Here is a 23,450-nt window from a genome sequence, read left to right as displayed (position 1 = left end):
GATGGGAAGTGAAGATTCCTTGAAAATGTCTTGTTTGCAGTAATATAAACAAACTTCTGTAGGATTTGTCTATAGGATAATTCAAGAAAACCTTTAATACACAACCAGTTTTCATTCTTGACATACAGAATTGTCCACAGCTACCCAACACTTACTTGCCTTGATTTTTACAGTGGAGGAAATGGAAGTTTTCATCCCATTGAGGTCACTGTTCAAAGGGCAAAAGTTCTAATTTTGCAATTAATAAATTTTGCAACTTTCCAGATTCTTTTCTAACCATTCTTTCAGAAGCTGTTTAAAGTAATAAAGATTACTAAAATCATCAGTATTATAATTACAATACAGTAATATATTAGTATATACCAGAGAACATGGATACACCATATCCCAAAGAGAGAAATTAATTTTTCAAGCTAGACAGTCTTCTTCCATCTACCACCTGATGAGTTGCATTCAGCAGTTACCTTTGTTATAAGCAAAAAATAAAGACAGTGGGAATTTTAGAAGAGTGGGCTTTTCCTTCTCTCTTAACTGTAAGAGCTGATGCTATGATACAATCATTCAACTACAAGATATATTGCTGAACAAACAAGGAAGGGAGGAATTGGTCCCAGATATTTTAATAATGTATGCTCAGGAATGTCTAGATCTAACATTTGCATGTAGCAACTGTCAAAGTGGAAATACTGAGCCCCATGAAGGGGTTGAAAACGTGGATTCAAATGCAAGTGAGTAAACCCTCACTTATAAAGGACTTGCTGGAAAAGGAAGCAAGGTAAATATATTTGTGAATTTAATACTCTTTTAGATTAAGCTATGAACTCGGGTTTAAAGGGACATCTAGTTCCAACTCCTCCTGCTGTGGGCAGGGATGCCACCCACTAGATCAGGCTGCTCAGGACCCCATTCAACCTGGTCTTGAACACTTCCAGGGATGGGGGATCCACAGCTTCTCTGGGTTGCCTGTACCAGTGCCTCCCCACTCTCACAGTAAAGAATTTTTCCTCTCCTCTTTTAGTTTAAAACCATTCCCCCTTGTCCTATCACTACCTGGATTGAATCGATTGGTATTTATGTTGTTTTGACAGGACTACAGAATAAGATAACTCCATTCAGAAATGATGATTATACCAACATTTTTTCTGCCTCTTTCTCTGAAAAAAGCCAAATCCTGAACATTTAAAAATATTTACAGAGTTTGCAGTCATCTCTTGCTGTAGTATTTGACAGGAATTTCTACGATACTGTGCATACTAGAGAAAAGTCATTGGAATGCATACAACGGGGTTGAAAAAGGACCCCAAAAATTATACCTCATATTTACCCAACTTCACATCAGGATTTTACTAAGTTATGCACTACAATCACCCCCACTAAAAGAAAAAGGGCATTAAATATTGAAAATACTATGAAGAGATTTTTGCCTATCAAATAGATAAAAGTCTGGTTCAATTCCTTAGTAGTTTTTAATTAGGCATTTAAAAGAAAAAAGGTGTGTTGCAATGCTGTTTACAATGTGCAATACATAAGTTAATCTAGTTCTTCAATAGACTAGGTCTTCTGGTCTTAGATATTCTACTTTCTGCTCAACCTACCTGGATGAACTGAAGTGCATAATAAGCTAAGAGGATTTTCTGCAGAGATATGGCTGTTCAGCCTTTTAAATCCTAATATCCATGCAACCACCCATGTATACAGCTCATCAACTGCCTAACAATGAAAACAGATAACTGCATGAAGTTCCCTGACACACAACAGAAAGTGGAAGCCAACATGGAGATTCAAAGGGTAACATTATTTTTTTTTTGTGTGAGTCTTTCCTTTATTTAATTCAGTGAGTTCTTAAGAATACAAGGTATATTATCTGATCAGTTTAACAGTAATTGTGAATGCAATAAAGTGTTATCCGTAAGCAGGCTCACAAGGAACACCTGACCAGCCTTCTCCTCCCTCTGCTCTGTTCTTGCTGTCAAAGTCTGACCAATAAAATCACAGAAATGTTTCTTTTTAAACTTACTTGACTTAAAAGTGAAAGTCAACATTTCCCTCTAGATAAACAATTGACATTATCAGTAGTTTATGGAATTTAAATCTTGAAAACATCACATAAAAGACCTTCACTACTATCATTTAGAAAAGAGTTCATTCTTGTTTGGAGGAAAGACAACAGTTTTGAAACCCCTATTCTAACATGTCAAATACTTCAACATGCTGAAGTGCCTTCCAAAAATCTGATTCAGGATATAAAAAGTAAGGTTATTACCAGAACTTTCCTCAGAAGAAGCCCAGAGAAACATGTCCTCAGTAACATAAGCTCTTTTGACCTTGTGGTAGACATTTACAATCATTTAAGTTGAAGTGTGATTCTTTTTTATTGCTTTCTGTGTCATCCTCATTAGCATCTTTCCAGCCAAACTAATGAGATTTTTTTACTGCAAGAGTTCACCGATTGTACTACTTCCCATTCAGCTTGGTGTGCTAAGCAGTGTTTTTTCCTCTGTGAAAGATCATCCTTGGATGACTTAAAACTTTGAAAATTTATGGGTTCTTCCCCCAGCCAAGTTCTATTACTCTAAAATGAAATTACTGCACTGGAAATAATCTTGAAAACAGTAAGTTTATCTGTAATCTTAATAATGAAGTTTTACAGCATGGCATAAGGTAAGCTATACCACAGCACACCTGCATCTTTCCCTTCCCCCTTAGAATTTACTCGCTTCACTAGTGACATTGAAGCAATATGGTGAATTGCCTCAGGTCACCAAGACAGCTAAAGAGTAAAATTAAAACTCCCCATTTGTCTTCATCAAGTTGGTACCACTTAGAAGCAACGTGGTTCTGCTGCTAACATAAGAAAGATCAGGGAGTACTGCAGCAGGATTGTTTAAAATCAGATTGCACTGGGCTTAAAACCATGCTAAGACTGTGATTCATTTTGCATAGTTTAGTCAGAAATCTAAAACTGATCAAACCCTGAGAGATACCTACAGAGAATGAACCCATGGTAAACAAGTCATTAGGGTATATATTTAAAAAAGTCTTTCCTCTGGCAACAATCATTTTAGTCCCAATTGTTTCCTTCTATCCTGGACTTCATCTTGCTATCCTTCAGTCACTATCTGGCAGCAGTTTTTAGATTGGCTATAGAGACTAATTTTATCATACATGCTCCTCTTTCCACAGTATGAGATAAATATCCATTAATTTTAATCCTGCTGCAGTTTTACACTAGCATACTTTTGCTGTCAGCCTTAACTCTGAAAATTTCATTCATCTAGTTTGGTCTGTAGTCAATATTTGTGCTATGTGAGGGGAAGGAAATGGAAAAATTAATGCACTTTCCCATAAAGTTCTAGCAATATACCATTAGAAGAAAAAAGGCACTTTATGCATATTCTTGGCCATTTACTATCAAGTCTATTTCTGTAAAAAAGTATATGGTAATCTGGTCTTGTGCTCAATGCAAATGTTAATCCTCAGCGCTAAATCAACTTTACTCTAGATTCAAAGCTGCAGACTGCTCTGTCCCATTTTGGGATCACCGCCACGTTACAGTATGTAGCAATTCCATAAACAAATCAGAAGAGATTCAGTGATGTTTAGAGCAGTTACCCAGGAAGAATCCTAGGTAACTTTAAAAATGAAACCTAAAGAAGAACCTAACTTCTGATTGTGCGGTAAAAGAAAAAAAGAAATGTTTTTTTTTTTTAAGCTGTTTGCTATATGAAGCTAATTTCTCCCCTTATTTTAAGTCTGAAGACAGCAGAGTAAATAGTAGTGGCCAAATTGAAATAGCCTAAATGACCCTCAAGAAAAGGCACTGAAGTGTCAGCACTGCAGCAGAGCACACAAGACTCTGGACCATCTACACAAACCTATCTGGGAAAGCATGTTCTAATGTAGGAGGAGGCAGTAGGCAGTGGCATCCAGCAAAAGCTTCCACCTGAAACTACAAAATGCATTCCATACAAACTATCTGGGGTATAGAATTTAAAACCACATTCAACTAAAAGCATTTGTGAATGGCCACCACAGGCAAGTCATATCACATACACACAAACAGAAGTAGCACTGGGAAACTTTCAAATGGTCAAAATCTGATTTTTCACTTGTTAGAGAAGGCTGAGGTGAACTGGCATTTTTCTGCATGATACCTAACCATTACAGCACACACTTACCAGTCTCCTCTCTTTCAGTAATATATATGCTGCACTAACAGATGTGTCACTCAAGTTCTTCTAAACTCAGATATTGGAAATACTGGGATTCTCCCAATTTGCAGCTTGGTAAAGATGACACAGGTAAATCATGCAGTCCAGCTGGGAACAGGAAGATGCTATTGCAAAAGCATTATTGCGGTAGAAACATCTCCAAATACGGCTGCACCCTTTTTTCTTTGTACAGTCACACAGAGCTTCAATATCAAAAGTATGCAGTATGAAGAGCTTATTGATTTATTCAGAAAACACTTGGATGGGGACAAAATGGAAGATGTAGTTACCTGTGCTCCCCAAAGCCATGAACACAAGACCTTTCCACATTACATCCACATCCGTTGGTAACTTGATTTATTTGTTGACAAAACTTTTACCAAAGGCTTCTAGACCGAGGTTTCCCCTGAGAATGTGCCATCAGTGGTAGTGATGACACGTTTTATCCAGTGAAGATACTTTTTCTCTCTTTCACATGCCTTACTAATTTAAAAATGGAAAAGAGTACACAGTATAAAATGGAAAAAAGCAAGATTCTTCAGAAAAAATCTACTCTGTGAAACACAATTTTCTAAAATTTTCTAATTTTCTTCTAAATTTTGTGATAAGACAAAAGTAGCAGAATAATATTAGTCACAGCTAGTATGACTGCTAGTGCCTGTGAGTTGCTGTCAAACAGGCTACAGTTTATGAATTATGTCAAATTAAGTATTCCAGTCGCTAATATATGCTGTTTGTTATATAGTTGCAGCTTCCTCAGAAAATACTCTGATCACATATTAAATCAGTTCTTCTATTCCTTCCCAGTGTATTCTGTTCCCCAACTGTTTCCAGGGCACAAGCTGGTAAGTTCCTCCTTGTACGTGATTATTTTGATTGTACACAGTTAAGGGACTGACAGGTACACCTGAGGCAATTCTAACATTTGTCTACAGAAAACAGCCCTTGTCAGGACAGGCCATCAGATCAACATCAAAAGTAACACATACAGCTAAGACAGACATCCACTTAAACTCTGCAATAGCTGTTTATCCTTACATGTTTGCAACAAAGCAAGCTTCAACCACTAGATGCAATTGACTTCAAGAAGAATCTTCTCAAACGACAAATGTCACCAAGTTCAGCCTTGCTACAGAGCTGCAAAGTCAACACCTGGAGCAAGTATTCTGTCAACTGCTTGTCTGCTGATGCCCTGAAAAATTCTGATTTGGACAATTGTGAAAACAATCTCCTATCCCTCTTGCCCTGTAAAAGTTGAATGACATTTTATATGAAGATGTGCTGAACTGTTTCAGGCTTTCTAGGGCTACCAACAGTCATACAACATCAACTATTAGTAGTGTTAGTTAAAATGGAGAAAAGAATAGTGAAACTTATTTCAAGAGAAAAATAAGTACATCTGAACTCCTCAATGCATGAATTGCTGCATCACAAAACTTAGCTGCAGAGGGAACTGACATCTAGACTCTTCAATCATGAATGGATGTGAGCTGTAACAAACTTTCACCATATTGGCTTTTCTATAGAAACAGTACACATTTTCTGTAGTAATAATAAATAAAAATAGATTTATTACCAGACGTGAGTGGGTAAAGAAGCTGCTATCACAGGCAGCCAATACATTTTACATTTGAACCAGGAGTATCCATTACAGAAGTGGTAAGAATCTTGCTTACAGTTTCTTTTTAAGAGACTAGTGCTTAAAACCTGGCAATTTACTAGCAGTGAACCATTTATGGAAAATCTCATCTTAACTAGTAAGTCTCAGTGGGCAGCCTATATATTTTCATTCTGTTTTAAACACTGGCATCTGCTCTGGAAAACTGGCATTATATCAGCAAGCTAGCATCAAGTGTACCTATTAGCTACAGTCAGAATGAGATTTATATTCCATCTCCAGCCCTCCCAGCAAACACTTGTGTTCTTTAATAAGGCATTTGTGTGCCTGATGTAAAAGTATTATGTAAAAACGAATATTGGGTCCTCCAATGTGGTGTTAAAAGGTCTACAAACTCTGTTAAATTAGAAAACTGATGTTAACAGGAAAGCTGATGTTCAGGAAAGCTGAAGCCTCTAATTGTTACACAACCTTCTTCTGAGACTACAGCTGTAAACCCAACAGCCTCAATTAAATTTTTTGAAAGTAGTTTTGCATCAGAAATGAGACTTATCTTCATGACTAAAAGAATTACTGTGTGCACTGCATCAGAAATATAGCAGCCCAGCACACATTAGTACCTACAGACTCTGTGTTCATTGCTGTCTTCAACATGCCATAAGCATTTATGTAGCATTTTGGTAACAAAGGAATGTAAAAATGAACAAGAGGAACTAAAGTCTAAAGCTGCTTCGCTAAGAAGGCAAGCCAATCTCGTGAGGCACTGCAGAAGCTGAAGAAATAGTTCTCATACAGCTGACATAAATAGCATGTGTAAGCAGCATTTAGTATCATTAACAGGTGGCCATGAAACGAGTAGTTCTCCGTTTTCACACCGAGTTGTGACGCATACAACTACACCAAGGAATCACCCAGTAGGCACAGCAGATAAAGACAATTCCTTAAAAGTATTGAAAAATATGCCCGCACAGGTCTGTCACTAACATTGAGAAGATTAATTAAAAACTTAAGCCCCTTTTAAAAAAAAATCATTATATTCAGCATGAATTTGAATTTTTAAAAAGTCTAAAGTTAGAACTCCACAGTTTTGTAAGGTGATGTGGCCTCTAAGTAGCAAAAAATACCCATTTTCCGAGTTTAGCTAACACCGAGTTACAAATGTCAGCATGTCAGTGTACACACATGTATTTTATTCTAATTTTTTTTCAAACTTGAGGTATATTTTCCTCATATAGCACACATAATGGTGCTGCTTATATTCCAACTCTGACAGGCAGGGATGTCACGAGATGTTGGCTAAAACAATGCTCAGCCTTTCAGTTCACATCTGTAAGTTGCCAATACATTTGACAAGGTAATCAATTCTTCTCCCTCCAAAGTTTCAAATAAGTTGACAAGCAAGGTGGACACAGTGACTCTTCAAGCTCAATATATCCTGTAGGTATTAAGTACTTAAAGACCTTGGTTTTAGAATCAACATCAGACTAAGATGGACTGAAGTTTTACTTCATTTTATGCAGATACCTACTAAGAAATTTATCTCCCCAAGGTAATAGAGAACATTTCAACAGTTATGTATTGCTCTTTCTTTAGAGAAACAGATCTTTCCATAAAGCCCTGCTTTGCTCAGGTTTTTTCAATTTTCATCAATAAATGAAAACTGAGGAACTGCCTATTCCACCACTTTCCAGAACAACCCACTTCACTACTGATGGTCTATTTAAATATTTTCAAGAAATCTGATGTGCTATGCTCTAATGACCACCCCTTCTAAACCTCAGGGGATTACCTACACAGATTATTTACTTCCATGGCCCTATATGAAAAGCCACTGCCTTAGAATTATTGGAACCTGTGGAAGACCCAGTCATTCCAACCCACCTCAGAGCAGATTCTGAACCACATGTTATTCACCATCCACTACCATTACTAATTTTTTATTTTAAGATGATAGTTTTAATATCACAAACCTCTTAAAGAGAATCTGTAATTTATTTAACAAATTATAAAATTACAAGATTGTAGTAGAAATACGGAAGAACAGATTGGCTCCCATTTCTGCTTGACTTCAGCATTCAGTGGAATAGGAGGTTGTAAACTCCAAAAGCAGCAAAGCTTAGCAACTAAAGTGATAGAGTTTTGTTTCAAGTTATTGTACAAAATCTCCAAGCAGTCTTCAATTTTAACTTGAAATTTCTTCAATGATTATGTAGCTGATAAATAACTATTCTTTGAAATGCACCTAACATAGGAGGATAAGTTGGAATTAATGTTAACATAAAACAGCAGGTAAAGAATACCCATCTTCTATATCAACAGTTACTAGCACCCATATTTAATTTTATGATACTTCCAAAAAGGTCTCCTTAACATCATGAAATCAAAGCAAACAACCACCGAAAAAAGCAACTTCAGATAAAATACTTTCTATCAAACTGAGCAATGAGAGACCTCATATTCTAGTTTTATACTACTATTAATTCCGTTTTGCTCAAAAAATTTTGTAATCTATGTCATTTATTATACATTATTCCACAGTTGCCATTTACCCAGGAAGTGCAAGACTGGTTAAAAATGAAAAGTATTTGCTCATTGTCTTCACTGCAAGTTTATAGCCAGCAGCATCCTAGAACAGAATAAAACCCCTATAGATTAGACAAGCTGTTTTCTAAAGCAGTTAGTAGCTTGGAGGTATGCTTAACCATACTACACTGAGATGTTTTCTAGGTCAACATAAAAAGGCCCTGTAAAAGTACAAGCGATCCAACTATCGCTCGATGAAAGACAGATCAAGTTAAGGGACACCACACAAGGTAATGCTGTGTTTGTTTACAACAAGATGCCATGACTAGACTGAGCTTGCGTTCTCCTCTGAGGTGCCTAAATATTAACTGCTACCACTACTTCTGGGCAGTTAAGACAGTATTTTCTTTTCTTGCTATCTCTAGCCAAAAGTTCTGGTAACCGTCTCCGGTTTAGCACTGAAGACACAAGTGAAAATTCCTTTAACTCGCATGTCTATGTTGAATGGTGTAAACCAGCACAATCAACACTGGCACTCTGCTTTGCACAAAGGAATAAACATTGCTTATAAGGATCACTTGAAACAATTTTTAAATAATCATATAGAAGACAGAAGGCTAGTACATTCTTAGGGTCATAGGGCTCTATGTCCCTCTCTTGAAGGTCACCTGAAAGGGACACTAGTGCACCGAATTAAAAATTAAGTAGCAGGCTATATTTAGAATTACTAACAATGCTAGAAATTGTAAGTCAATGTAATTTTTATTCAACTGCTAAACTTTCCTTAATTAAAAAATGGTGAAAAAATTCACACATGCCTTCACTGACATACTTTTAGTATATGAATTAAAAGTGAGGGTGAGGTAAGGTCAAAGTGAATGCTTTGACATACCACTGTATATCTTAAATGGTATTCAAAGAAATACCAAATTTCAGTTTCTCAAAAAAAAAGTTGTACGCTTTTTCTCACTCCAAAAGATAACAAATCTCTTTGAACATTTACTGTACAAGTAGCTTCCCTTCTGATTTTACTTTTCAAATACTTCTATTCTCAATTTTAAGCACACTTTAAAATTGTAGCTTTAACTCACTGCTACAGAACAGCAGCAGTACACGTGTGAATCATGCAGCAGCAACTGATCTCATCCAAATAAAGAGTTCAAAATAAACATAATCTAAAGGAATTCAGGATCATCATGCAAGTACGAAAGCACTTTTTACCATATTATGTTTGAGCTAGTGAAGTTACAGCCTATTTCAGTATATTTTATATGCCCAGTTCCAGTAAGAGGTAAATAAAACCCCTTGGGAAATGCATGTAGATTACAATTGTGCAGATTAAGGAAAACAGTCTTTAAAAGTCTAATAACATTAAATGCACCACTGCATATTACTCTGTGCAAACATCGTACTTAAGCTGCACTGTGTGCTTCAGCAAACTCTCACCTCTTCTTTGCACAAAACTACATGCACAGTCTTTTAAAACACAGAAGAAATCAGCATATACAGAACAGACTATCAAAACACTGCTATTTGAATAACAGCTTCCACATATTGCCTACAGTTTGAGTGGTTGAGAAGGTACAATTGACAACAATAACTTAATTGTATAAGAACAGAAAGACAAACCTGAACCTGCTGAAAAGCTTTCAGTCTCTTCTTGAATCTAGAAGGTAAAACAAAATCACATCCTCGAGCTAGCAATGCCAATTCCTTTCTTAGATCAGGATCTTGTCGCAAAGAAATCTCCTTTATCCTCATGCTTTCGGATTTCATATAATGTCTCTGTGTGCCAGTCCAGGCACTTGAGTCCCAGTAAATAGCAGGGCTGTTGTATTATCTCTCAGTGCCGCTTAAAGCAGCAGCTGTGCCCGAGTTCTGGGATATTATAAGAGTCGGCTCAACTTCACCCGCTCCATACATTAAAGGGAACTTGGCTGGAATTGCAAAAACAGATTGGGAAGTCACTTTGGGGGCCTGCCCTTTCATCCAGGCATTCCAAAGTCTAAATGGGACAGTATGGCAAATGAAAACCGCGTTTGGAGGAGCATCTATAAAAGCAGCTTCCAATTTTAAAAAAGGCAAGCCCTACAGGAATGCAGAGAGGCCAATCGTGGTTATTTTCTAGCTTCCTCCTCCTCCCATCCCCCTCAGCTTTCCCTTCTGTCACAAAACACTCACTGTCTAGCTTCCATGAAGTACCTCACCGAAGGATAAAGCTTATTACACAGCAATTAATTCCTATTAAAGGTTTTCATTCTTTAGTGGGAACCCTATTACACTGGGACAATGAAGGCAATGACAGAAAAAGCTTCAGACAGGTTTTCAGAATGGCTTATGTAATCAATACATTTTTTTTGCATTAATCTATATCTAAGTTACTGTATTTCAAGAATCTAAAATTTTAAATGTTAAGACAAAAACCACAGCAGAAATTAAGCTAATGTTACCATACTGCAACACTGCTCTAAATCACGTTTTACCAAAAGATTACATTAGAGATATAAATGATGTCACAAAATTTGAAAACAAAAATGGCAGGATACTTTTTTCTTAAATAGTTTTATAAACATTAACGTCCACATACTAGATTGCATACCTGTCACATTTCACTAGCATTAGACTCTTGCTACCACTGTTTTCAGTGTATTGAATCTCAAATACATTTTACGTGGATGGTGAGGCTAAGTTTTAGTACACATCAATATTCTTCATGGAAACAGAAGTCTGATAAGCTTCTGTGAAAATTAAAGTGACCTTCAGTTCCTTCTCCTTTACAGTTTTAGGTACATTAACTTATAACTAGTGGAGTTTTCACATTTTAAATGGATATACCTTTACCATAGCAATCATTAGGAAATGCTGCTATTTTGATGGAAATTTTTTTTCCAAATAGCACCATTACAGTTATGAGTATGGCAACTCTTACTATTCCAAGCTGTGAATCCTGTTAGCACCTCTAAATTCTCTAAAGATAGAGGTGTTGGCTGTTTATTACCTGTACCTTGTCATGCACAAGTTTACTTACTAACAGCGTAAAAGGAAAGACCTGGCCAATCTACTCTCTTTTCATCCCTCTTACTTTAAATAAAGCAATTTTTTTGATTACACAAAATGTACACAGCCCAAAACAACTCTTTCACCACTATGTCAGAGATTTCATTTACTGGATAGCACTATTTCACTCCCACATCATCTTTAGCCCTATTTATCCATTCATAGCCGTTCTATATGTAACACTGTATGAAAACCCCACAGTAAATATCCTTGTTCAATTAAGAAAAGGAAACTATGAAAAAGTGCTAGTGAAACATTATTTGTCTTAATTGGATCTTTTTTTTTTAGTTTATCACACACTTTTAGAAAGTAAATTGTGGCAAAACACCTGCTTTCTTGGTTTTAATTTAGTATCCAGTCCCATCCCCGCCTCCCGCTTCTTTACTGTAGCTCGTTATGAAGATATTTATTTCTTTCGGAAGTGGGGGAACAAGAAAGGAATTGACAAGGCAAGAGTCAGACATGTTGTAGTTGGCATGACCAGACTATCCAACTGCATTGAGCAAATCTGGCTGTCACTCACTGTCTTTTAGGAAGACTAAATCAACTAACCTGGGATAAACCTTGGCCACAGGGAAGTCAACAGAAAACTGGGCATGCAGTACACAACAGCAGCATGCCTGGAACTTGAGATGAAGGACTGAGGTGTTAGAGTAGGAGAGGAATCCTATTCTGGCAACAGATAACCATTCCAGACCAAAATGTGGAAGGTCATGAAGGTTGTATTGCAAGGCAGATTGTGTTTCAGGTTAGGCAGAACAGGCCTTACTTGAGGTAAGGAAAGGCATCTTCTCACCTAAATTGCTATTTTCATCCCTTTCAACCAGGTGATGCACTTCCATTTGCTGCTACATTCACAGTCTTATTTGATGTGGCTGTATTATGTCTTTAAGGTGATGGACTGTCACACGGAGAGCTAACCTAAAAGAGCGAAGTGCCAGTCTGGAACCTAAAAGGCCTGGAGCTCCTGAACCTGCTGAAGGAGCCTCAGTAACAAAGAAACATTCTGCACTCCATTTTTGAAGTGTGTATTTCCCTCCTTTATTCAAACAGAACTCAGAATCCATCATAACTTAACCAGCAAACCAGGTTCAGTATTTTGAATATTCTGCATTGCTTTGTCATAATATTACTTCATTGTTCCATTGTTAGTATAATATGTTTTAGCACTATAGTTTCCAACCTAGTGGTCATTTATATACCTGGGTATTTGTTGTTCACAGGTTGCAATTGCCATTTTTACCATCTAAATGGAAAAGGGGTTTGTATTGCCACATTTAAGGAGACTGAGCATTTATAAAGCAATGTGGTCATAAATCCCCTAAGATCTGTTTTAACTTTTTCCGTCATGAATTAGTCACAGGGGAAAGTCAGCTTTCATCCATATTGAACTTGACGTGTTCTAGTATTACTTTTATTCTAAATCTGAATTCTCTCCAGTGAAAGCTAAGGCAAAATCCTTTACTGGGTGAAGGTCTGGGTGCCAGCCATGAAGCTGTTCAAGTATCCTGGCAGCTTATTATTAGCTAGATAAACAAACAGGGGGAAGATGCATGCTCAGAGCTTCCTTCCAAAGCTAAAGATACACACTATGAATGGATTGGACTCAAGGGACTGTGGCCAAAGAGTTTACCACTTTAACAAAAACCTGAACATACACAAGAGTAACACAACATAAATAACACAATATTCTGGGTATTGTAGAGGAAATCCAGTCTTGGAGACTACTTTAAAAACTCCTATTTTATTTATATTTGCCTAGCAAATATATTTTATTTATATATTTGCCTAGCAAACCAGAATTTCTTGTCAGAAGCATATACCAACAGTATGTTAAAGTCTTAAGAGATTAAGTGGAAGTGACCTCAAATCTGGGAAAAGAACCCCAGCATTACAGGAAGCCCCCAAGAAAATAATTTTCAGCCGTATAAAATCTTTAGTTGCTGGAGTCCAGTCTTCAACCCAATAAAACATGAACCAAGATGACAGAAAGCCTGTTTGGCTTCTGGAGGAAGTTCAAATAAGACTGAATAGCCAAGCCCAATGGCAACAGCATGGAACCCAACAGCATCCCTCAGCCTGTCATGATGCAAAAACTAAGAGCAGCTTCGGGGTTAACTGTGGAAAGAAAATTGTTTTATCTCCAAATCAGCCAATGTAAAGGGCTGATATGCAACTAAGGCAACCCTTTACAAAAGTAACTTAATAGTGAAGGGCAGAACACTGCAGTCAAGAGAAGTAAGGCAAGGTTGCACCTTTTCAATACAGAAAAAATAATATGGCATGACTAATGTAGTATTAAAGATATATTCCAGAGGTTTAAAGTGGAAAGAAGGCACTAGTATAAACAAATAGTTCAGGAAGACATGCAAGAAGTCATTCAGCTAAGGATGCTTGCTAAAACCCAGCTACTATGAGGCAAGAAATACAAAGAAATTACATAAATATACTAGAAGACAAACAAAAGAAACAATTCTTTGCTAGACTAAGAGAACAAGCAAACCCAAACCAAACAACCCTGAAATGCTGAGTTCTTTTCCCCCCCACCTCAAAAAACATTGTGACTAGACTACCACCATTATTGAATGTTATCAAGAATTATTTCTAAACCAGATAATCCATACCTGGCCTTTGCTATACTGAAAGATCCTGAAACTAACTTTTTGCTAGCAAATTCCCATTTGTAACTGCTGTGCATGAAAAGAGAATAAGAGGACAATGCATTTGTGAGCTGAACAGAATAACACGACTATCCATCCCTAACTGTCCTTTGGATGGGAGTCATCCCTTTTCAGCAGTACACTCACAACAGCCAAGGCAGCTAACACGTACAATGTGTACATAGCAGATGGAATCAAGTTATTAGGCTCAAATTGAACAACTAGTTATGGAAACTGATTGCTTTAAAGTTATGGACAGTGTTGCTGGAGCAAGTATGACATACTGATGAACTGCTAGATGTTGACAATGTGCAGTTAAGAAATCTACCTTCACAAGAAGAAACTGATCCTTTGCCCTTGGAAAGGAGTTCATGTGCATTTGAGCCTAGATACATAATTTTTTTCTTGTAGGATGCAATGCCTCCCCACTGGAATGGGAAGTCTTGCACGTAAATGCCTTCTTGAATGATTATTTAAATTTTCCAGTACTCTTGGATTAGACAGAACAATGCCTGGCAGTTCTTTCCACAGTAGTTAAGAGAATCCAGAATTCTTTGGAGGCAAGACTGAGTAAGTAAAAAGACAGCAGTTAGACGCCAGATGTGTGGCCATGTTAGTAGGCCAGGAAGGAGCGGCTGACCAGATTTTCTGCACATTACTAAAAGAAAGCCATGTATGAACACCACAGTATGGGCCATTATCAGATTACAACCAAGATAAGATACATTTCACCTTGCTATGATTACACAGCCTGGACTCCAAAGACATAGCAAGGGCCTTTTTCAGTTGGTTAACTGCATCTGACAGACTAACTTCAGCAAGCATCAATAAGTTATAAAACCAATGCCAGACAATAAAGGAATGGTTTACAAACCTTGAGAACAATTCTCATGTCCTCTGCAATCTTAAAAAAGTCACTTCACATTTTATTTATCTGCGTACAGCAGAAACAGAATTTTAAGGGAAAAGGGTTGCTGGAATAGTTCTGCAGATGGAGCCTATTTACTATTCATGATCTTCACATGACCCTATCCATCGGATCATGAAAACCAGGACCACCCAAATAGACGCTGATGAGGTGAGTATTAAAGAGAGAAAGACAAAAAATATACTATGGATTACACAAATTAAAGTCATATTTCCTCTATTAAGATGCTGTGTTTTTACATTTTAGATTAACTGTGATGCTACAGAGACTATCCACAGCTGAAGCTACAGTCCACAATATATGCACTTGTAACTTTACCAACATAAGCCTCTGAATGGCAGACTTAGATTGAAATTAAGAATCAGTTTAGGCTGATTCAGAATGCCACAGATTTTCCTACAAGAGACAGCAGCTTTTACAACCAAGTCTAATGATATGCATTATGGAACTTTTCAAAGTCACACTGGCCATTTTGGATATTTAGTAATTTCTAGATTGTTATTTACATTGTGTCACCTTAATTTAGAAGATGACAGTAATTTAGAAGTCTGGTATTAAGGACATGAATGACATTTTATAACTGTCCAGCAATTTATTTAAACATTGTATAAGCTGTTCATTACTTCCATTTTTTGGACATTAACTGAATGTTCAATTAATCCTTTCAAAAGCATCTTTTCGCAAACTAGAATGATTGGTGCGTGGAAGTACAACTACTACTTTAAATCCAGCATCAGAAGCTAACTTCCTGTAATTTAGTCCCTGAAATCACAAGACAATAATTTTGAGTCAGTGACAACTGCAGGACAGCTTCGTGCTTATGATTTCACTTGAGATTTCCCTCCCTGAAGATCTTAACACAAAACCAACAAATCTGAAAGCTTAAGACACCGACTTTATCCTACAAGTCTGTCAATAAAATCACAAATGGCTAATTTACCAACCCAAACCAGGATTTCTGATAGAACTTCTATGAAGACTTACTCTGAATCTAATACTATTGTCTTGGTGTATCAGTCTGAAAGCATTGCTGATACAGGAAATAGAGGCAACGGAAACTATATTGATTTCTACAGAACTAAATGGAAAGCTGTCCAAAATTGCAAGCAGGGTACAGTGCCAAAGGACAATGCAAAGAAAGAAGGCAGAGCAAAGAAGGTGGTCACTGGTAACCACGTGATCTTTAGCTTCCACAATAACCAAAAGCGCAATCATTACATACGAAGAAAAAAGACCCAAGAAATTAGACATCTTACAGAGGCAGACCACCACAAAGACATTGCCAGAATGGGAGCAGTACTCCCGACTTTCCTCCAAACTCCATTACTGTAAGTCTTATTGTGAATTTTTACATATTTTTTCAAACATTCTAGAAAAATTGTTCTAAAATACTAGGCTTAAATTTGTCACTTGATAAATAAGCAAGGAGTCAAAATTTAAGGTGGTGTTTTTAGTATGTTAAAAGCAAGTAAGAGAAGAAAATTAATGATCTTTTGTTTAAAATCTGATATTACGACAGGAGTCTTGCAGCATTTGCTGTAAATGACTAGTCATGAAGATTTAACAGGTGGAAGAATAATCTAGTTCATCATTGTTTCAATATTGCATAATTTGCATAACTAGTTTGCTTTACCTTTTGGTAAAGTATGCCACAAGGATTATTATTTACAATGCATCAGTATTCATCATATCTACTAGAAATATTAACAAAATTTAGAAGATTTACTGTTTATCAATATAAATCTAGCTTCTAAAGAAATAAAACTCATTAGAAACTGTTCTCCTGAATCAAAAAAACCTGATAAAGTCAAGCCACTTGATAAGTTCTACAAGCCTTGTTTTGTCAAGAAGGTCAAGCTGAACCTAATTCACATTGAGCACATCTTGCAAATATTTGGCAATGACTTCCTTGGCACCCACTCAATGTTTCCCCTTACTTTTTCCCATGTAGGCTTCATGGACATTTTCCTTTTAGACTTCCAGCCCATCCCACTTAACCTGAAATCAGCTGAAGTTCCTAGTAGGATCTGCATAGAACAACCATGCAAGGCTAGTTCCATATGAAATGAAACTAAACAGCATGCACAAGTTTAATGGGACACATATCCCAAGAGGTCATCCTTCCTGCAAGTACCTGTGGTCAAGAAACAGTACATGGGTGGCTCTACAGTTTCTAGCTGTTTTTCACATGATTGTTATGCAAAAGGGTCACATCTAACAGTAAGTTCTGGAACACACTTTTAAAAACACGTCTTGGTCACTGTAGCTTCAATGGACCCATTTTAAGTTGTATCTGCTGTTTGCAGAATACAAATTAATCTTATCTACCAGACATTGGTACCATGTGGTTAACTGGAAGACAAGAACACCACATTAACAGCCCAACACAAAGGAGTTATTTATATATTATGCCACACTTAAAACATTAAATTTAGTAACCATTAGTTGCTGACTGTGAAAAACAATGAGTATGCTTAATTAGCATCTTCTTGAATCAATGCAACAACTTAAATATAATGAAAGCAAGGCAACTTGAAGACAATTGTGTGTGCAAAACCTCTTAATTTGCCAAGACTCAATCTAATTTTACCACTGGAATTTTGAAGATTTTTCTCATAACATTGCTTGCTGAAAAATCCTGTGCAGCCATTGACTAGGAAACAACAGTAGAAAAACTAGTTCACTGGATGAGCTGCATTTATGATTTTATACTGAAGTAAGCCCACACATACTTTTGACCCCAAGTTTATTTCTTGCTGACAGAGTAAATGTAAGGCATATGAAGAGGTTCTCAAAAAAAGGTTCTCAAGCATCCCTGAATGGGAAAAAAAAAAGAGGCTATCACCTCTATATCAGTACCTAATTTCCTCATAGATTGGATATCCATTAAAAAATACACTGATGTAAATGACTGATGTAAAGCTGTAATTAAGTTTACTTGTTTTGAAAGACTGAACAGAGAAGTAACTGGAAGTAATGATCTGTAAGCTATGATATAGCTTTAAAAGCAAACAAAAAAAGTTCAAGTGTCAGTTACTCACAAAGGTGCGACTGTCATTAATAAATGTCATAATTCAAAACTGAATTAATTTTAATCATCCTGGATCAGGATTCAGGTGAGCTTCAAACTTGAAGAAAGCCACACAAATCCAATTTCTATTTCTCAGTATTAGAAATACCAAAAACTTTAAAGACTGGATGCAGCATATAAAAATAAGAGTTTCTTGTAGGACACAAGTGCAACTGCCACTTTGAAAGAGGACAAAAGTTCACTATTTTTTGAATAAAGCACCAAGTGTAAACAAAATCAATATAACTGCTAACAAGAGTAACATTTACATGCCAGGGTAACAAGATACAGTTAGAATAAGGAGAACTATCAAAACCATGCAACAGTGAGTAACTTTCAGTTTCTCAATTATAAATAAAAAGAACAGTTCTTTAATCAGGATAATGGTTCTTCTATTCCAAGCTATTCAGTACAGCAAAGCTTAAGTTGAATAACACAACATACTACCAGTGCTGCTTATGTTTACTACTATTATGTCACCCCACTCAAAACTAATAATGATTTTACAGGAACACCTATAGCTGCACTCTTCCAGACTTTAATATGAACTTTTGCCTGCCCTTCCTTTGTTGGCACCAGAGAAAGAGCTTTACTGAGATCACACTAATGCTGACATCTCTCATAGTACCCAGTTATCATTGTAAAAGTACATCAGTTTGATACCAGGTTATTTACAGTCTTCCTTAAAGTCATATGCTTGAGTTGAAAGCCAGGTCCACCGTCCTCCCCACTTAGTGATAGGACATGGCACTACTAACACTATCTTTGCATGATACAGAGTTAGGGAGTGCCTGTGTTAGACCACACAGCACAACCTGGTGTGCTGAGCAATGCTAACACAGCTCACGCAGCCCAGGCTCTGGAGTTAACAGTGTTTCTGGTACGAACCTGTACGAGGCAGCAATTCAGACCCAGACACCTTCTAAGATGATACCCTCTACCTCGAGCTCTCAGAATTAATTTGTTTCAAAAAACAGCTGTTAAATGTTATTCAGACTTCAGTCAATGTTAAAAGGTTTCATTCTAAAAATGAAACTCCCTTTAAACTAAAATGGATCATGGCAGCACCACTATATTTAAATCAAGTTACTGATTACAAAAATTTGGCAAGAATGTTATTCATGATAAAGCTAAACAGCCATATATTAAAGAAGTAAAAACATTTACAAGTTACAGAAATAGGAGGAAAATGAGCTTTAACTGCCAGAGGATAACATGCAGGAACAATATGCTTATCAAATAAAGGATATAGTGAAACCACTTCAAGAAGTACCTTTATAACAAAGGTTGACCCTGCAGAGAAATGGAAAATAACTTTGAAGTATTTCTGATTATATCACATTCTCTGCACCACCATCCCACAAAATGTCCATAGGGAATTCTGTGAATTGCTTCCCCAGATGCCCTGCACACCTGCTGGTCAGGAAGAAACATCTTGCCCGTGGCACCTTTTAGGCCTTCGGGACTGGCATTATTTTGGACAGTGTGATGAACAGTGTACAATTGTGTATGCCCCATTTGTTTAGGATAATCTAGAGTCCCAGAAACACTGTCAAACCTATCTACAGTTGTGATAAGGGTTAGAAGAAATCCACAGCAGCTATCCTTCTAGTTTCAAAATTACAGCTCTAGAATTTCTTCAGCAATACACTCAGAAAATATTTTGGACTTGAATGCTGAAATTTTTTCGTCTCTAATATTTTTGTTATTTGACGCATGTAGTACATAGAATACACAGGCCTACTTGCAGAATACCAAGTGCTAGCAAGCACTTCACATCACATAACCAAAGTGACCGGAACTCTGCAATTAACATGTTTACAACAATGGGTACAGTCAGATATCTGCCTCACTGTGAATGGCACCATGCAAGTGAAGCAAAGTACCTCCCATAAAGGAAAGAAAAAAATCTCCAAACAAACGCTGTTTTGTTTTCATTTGCATTAAAACACACTGAAAGATGAATTTTCATGGTAGAGTTCTGAACAGATTTTAAAATGTGCATTTGGATTAAGCCAACAGTTTACTCTCAACATGGCTTTAATGACCTGTCCAGATGAAAAAATTCCATAAAGACTATGTAGGTTCTTTCATTATTGGAATAAGTACTTTTGACTTGCTAATCAGGGGAGGGCTTCAATTATCTTGAAAGACAGCAAATTCTCCTCTGACAAGACATCACTGTTTCAGCTAAATACATAGCTACTTCTGAATTTTGGATAGAAGTATAGCCCACAGGCTTCAATTACAAGCTAATCTCTTGAAAAAAGCAAAGATCTCCTTGAATACAGTAACTGACAGCTACAGTACATTTAATGCTGTTTAATGGTTGCCATCAGCACACCAACTTATTTTGCTCATATGCTACTGTTTAAAGTATAAAAGATTACACATCTAATTAGATTCTAATTAAGAATGCTTTCTGTTCAGAAAAACACGTTCTGCTAACAAGTACAGAAACCTGTATCATGAAAAAGCTGTTTTTATACACATTCATATTTACTTCCTGGTAATTACTTAAAGATGGTAGCTTTCTGTTATCATCTTTATTGTTTGGTATCCTTCAAAAAAATTGCAGGAACACTTTAAGAAACAGGAAAAAGGTATATAGCAGCCTTACCCATAATCAAATGCAGTGATTTAGCTCAGTGACACTGAAAATATAACATGCCAAAGTAAGTTAACTGTTTGTATGCTGCCTTATTAGACTTCCAGTACACAATGAGAAAAAGTTTAGTAAGATGCCCAAGTTGACTTACAAAGTCAAAACAGAAATAATTCTCCAGCTCTTTTTGACTGGATGTAAAAGCCTTTTCCTAATAACACCCTTATGCACAAAGAGCTAAACATATTTACTTTGACCATTTTCTAGGACTGCTATTTAGAATTTAAATCTGTATTAGCTTGTACTGTAGGTCCAGTATCTGAAACATTTTCTTCCACTTACAGAAACAAGATGAGGGCCTCACACTTAAAACTCACACGAGGTGGGTAAAACCATTGTGGCTTGATCTGAGAAATATAGTAAGATGCACAACAGCAGAGGCATTTGTTTTGACACTGCGTGAAAGTAGTTTGTGGAAGAAAGTGGGGTACATTGTGCTTTCTAAGAGAAAATACACTGCCATGGCAGAACATGCAATTCTTGGTGGTATTTAAGAGCTGATGCCAGCTGCAAAAGCAATTTACACTTAGAGATTAAGAAACTTTTGGATGAAGATTCAGTTCACCTAAATAAATTTCTATTGCTTGGAAATTCCCCCTCCCCAAGCTACTCAAGCAACCAACAAGCTAACCTCTCTAGGTTCTCTCTCAGCACTATACAAACAATTCCAATTAAGTCAAGGATGTTACTCTTCATTAATCTCTTCTAGTTCTTCTTTATGGGATTTACTTCAAGCAATCAACCAAGACACATGAAGAGAAATTACAGTACACAAGTTAGCGATCAAGTACAGTAAATAACAGTGGGTTTCCACAGAAACTCTTCCTTTGCTTGCTTTTATCTGATAAAAGAATAAAACTGAGCATCTGCTGACTTTCTGCATTTCACTAGAACAGGAAATATAATAGTGTGAACAACAACAAAAAAGTAAACCAATCGCCATGCCCTGCTCTCTGGCTGGTGATTATACATAAACACAAGTCCCTATTATTGTACAGTCAAACTAGACAAACAGTAGACTGGACATGTGGTGTTTTGGAGCTAAGAAATTGTCAAACTAGATTTGAAAATTAGTATTTACGAAACCAAGAGATCACTTTAAATGTTAAAGTGCAAAATAGTCATGCTGTTACTCCTGTGGGTTAAAGGGTAAGTCTATACACTCAATGCATATCAACAAGAAACAATAAATAACTGATACTCTTAGACATCCCAGCCTTATCCTCTCTACCCTTACCCAACTGAGCAGGCTTCCCTGGGATAACAGGTTTGGACACTGTAATAAGTTAGATACCAAAGTGTATAGAGCAATTGGGAGTTACAACCTCTTAAAATTTTCCAATACTATTAAAATATGTTAATTTATACTCCTATAGCACAAACAGCATATGTCCTTATGAATGTCATGAAGTTATGAATACAGTCCTTATGAATGTCATGAAGTTCAGCAAGGTCAAGTAGAAGGTCCTGCATCTGGGACAAGGAAATCCAAGCCAGAAACAGGCTGGGTAGGGAATGGATTGAGAGGAGCCCCGAAGTGGAGGACGTGGGGATGTTGCTGGGTGAAAAGCTCAACATGACCCAGCAATGTGCACTTGCAGCTCAGAAAGCCAAACATGTCCTGGGCTGCATCAAAATCAGCTGGCCAGCAGGGCAAGGTTGGTGATTCTACCCCTCTGCTCTGGTGAGATCCCAGCTGGAGTGCTGTCCCCAGCATAAGAAGGACGTGGATCTGCTGGAGCAAGTCTAGAGGAAGATCACAGGGCTGCAGTACCTTGCCAAAGAAGACAGGCTGAGAGAGTTGGGGTTATTCCACCTGGAGAATAGAAGGCTCTGGGGAGAACTTAGAGCAGCCTTCCAGTACTTAAAGGGGACCAACAAGAGAGCTGGAGAGGGACTTTGTACAAGGGCACGTCGTGACAGGACAAGGGGAAAGGGCTTTAAACTGAAAGGGTACATTTAGAGCAAATATTAGAAAGAAATTATTGAAATTCTTTACTGTGAGGATGGTGAGACACTGAAACAGGTTGCCCAGAGAAGCTGTGCATCTCCCATCCCTGGGAGTATTCAAAGCCAGGCTGGATGGGGTTTTGTACAACCTGGTCTAATGGAAGGTGTCCCTGTCCGTGGCAGGGTGGTTGGAACTAGATGGTCTTGAAGGTCCCTTGCAGTCCAAACCATTCTATAATTCTATGGTTGTTGATCATACATAAGCAACACAAATTTGTCAGTCATCACAACATTCACTATCCAGTTTTGTTTTTACAGTTTATGAAAAGAGCTAGAAACTAGATTGAACTGAATTGCAAGCTTAAAAAGAATATTTCAGGTTGGGGGCAGGGTTGTCATCCTTGCATAGAGAGCATTGTCTGTTATAAATAAAGAGCTCATTAGGAAGGAAGTCCTGAGTGTACCATGCAGTACCAAAACAATTACTTTGTTAATATGCAGATCCAGTGAAGGCAAATTTGAGTCTTGTACTAACAACAGTGCCTGGTATCATTAGACAAAAGGAATATTTGCAGTCAAGGCAGTATGTTATAAAAGGAACACAAACACAGGACTTAAATTCATCCACAGTTAGATGGCAAGGACCCAAGATAATCTTATGGAAGCTCCAACCACCTATCCACTAACATCAGTGACACACAAACATTGGTATTTTAGGTTCAGTGCAGCTGCTTCAGTCCACTCCTGATAGTTTCCTCTGGGGAAACT

The 23,450-nt window shown here is 37.1% G+C and overlaps 1 protein-coding gene across 2 annotated transcripts in view; it reads right to left on the bottom strand.

Moving 5' to 3' along the window:
- Window positions 1-23,450, bottom strand: part of PPP2R3B (protein phosphatase 2 regulatory subunit B''beta) — a 43,340-nt gene that overhangs the window by 19,411 nt on the left and 479 nt on the right. Inside the window, exon 1 of one of the 2 annotated variants that reach the window (XM_068182637.1) lies at window positions 9,982-10,282. The exons of the other annotated variant lie outside the window; for it this stretch is intronic. Coding sequence (XP_068038738.1) covers window positions 9,982-10,128 — 147 coding nt within the window. The 5' untranslated portion in view covers window positions 10,129-10,282. Of the gene's footprint in view, window positions 1-9,981; window positions 10,283-23,450 lie in introns of those variants that run through there. 2 annotated transcript variants of the gene reach the window in all.

The sequence above is a fragment of the Anomalospiza imberbis genome, chromosome 2 (assembly GCF_031753505.1).
Source record: "Anomalospiza imberbis isolate Cuckoo-Finch-1a 21T00152 chromosome 2, ASM3175350v1, whole genome shotgun sequence".
NCBI lineage: Eukaryota > Metazoa > Chordata > Aves > Passeriformes > Viduidae > Anomalospiza > Anomalospiza imberbis.
The sequence above is the reverse complement of the archived record's forward strand: the minus strand, read 5'-3'. Positions and strand labels throughout refer to the sequence as shown.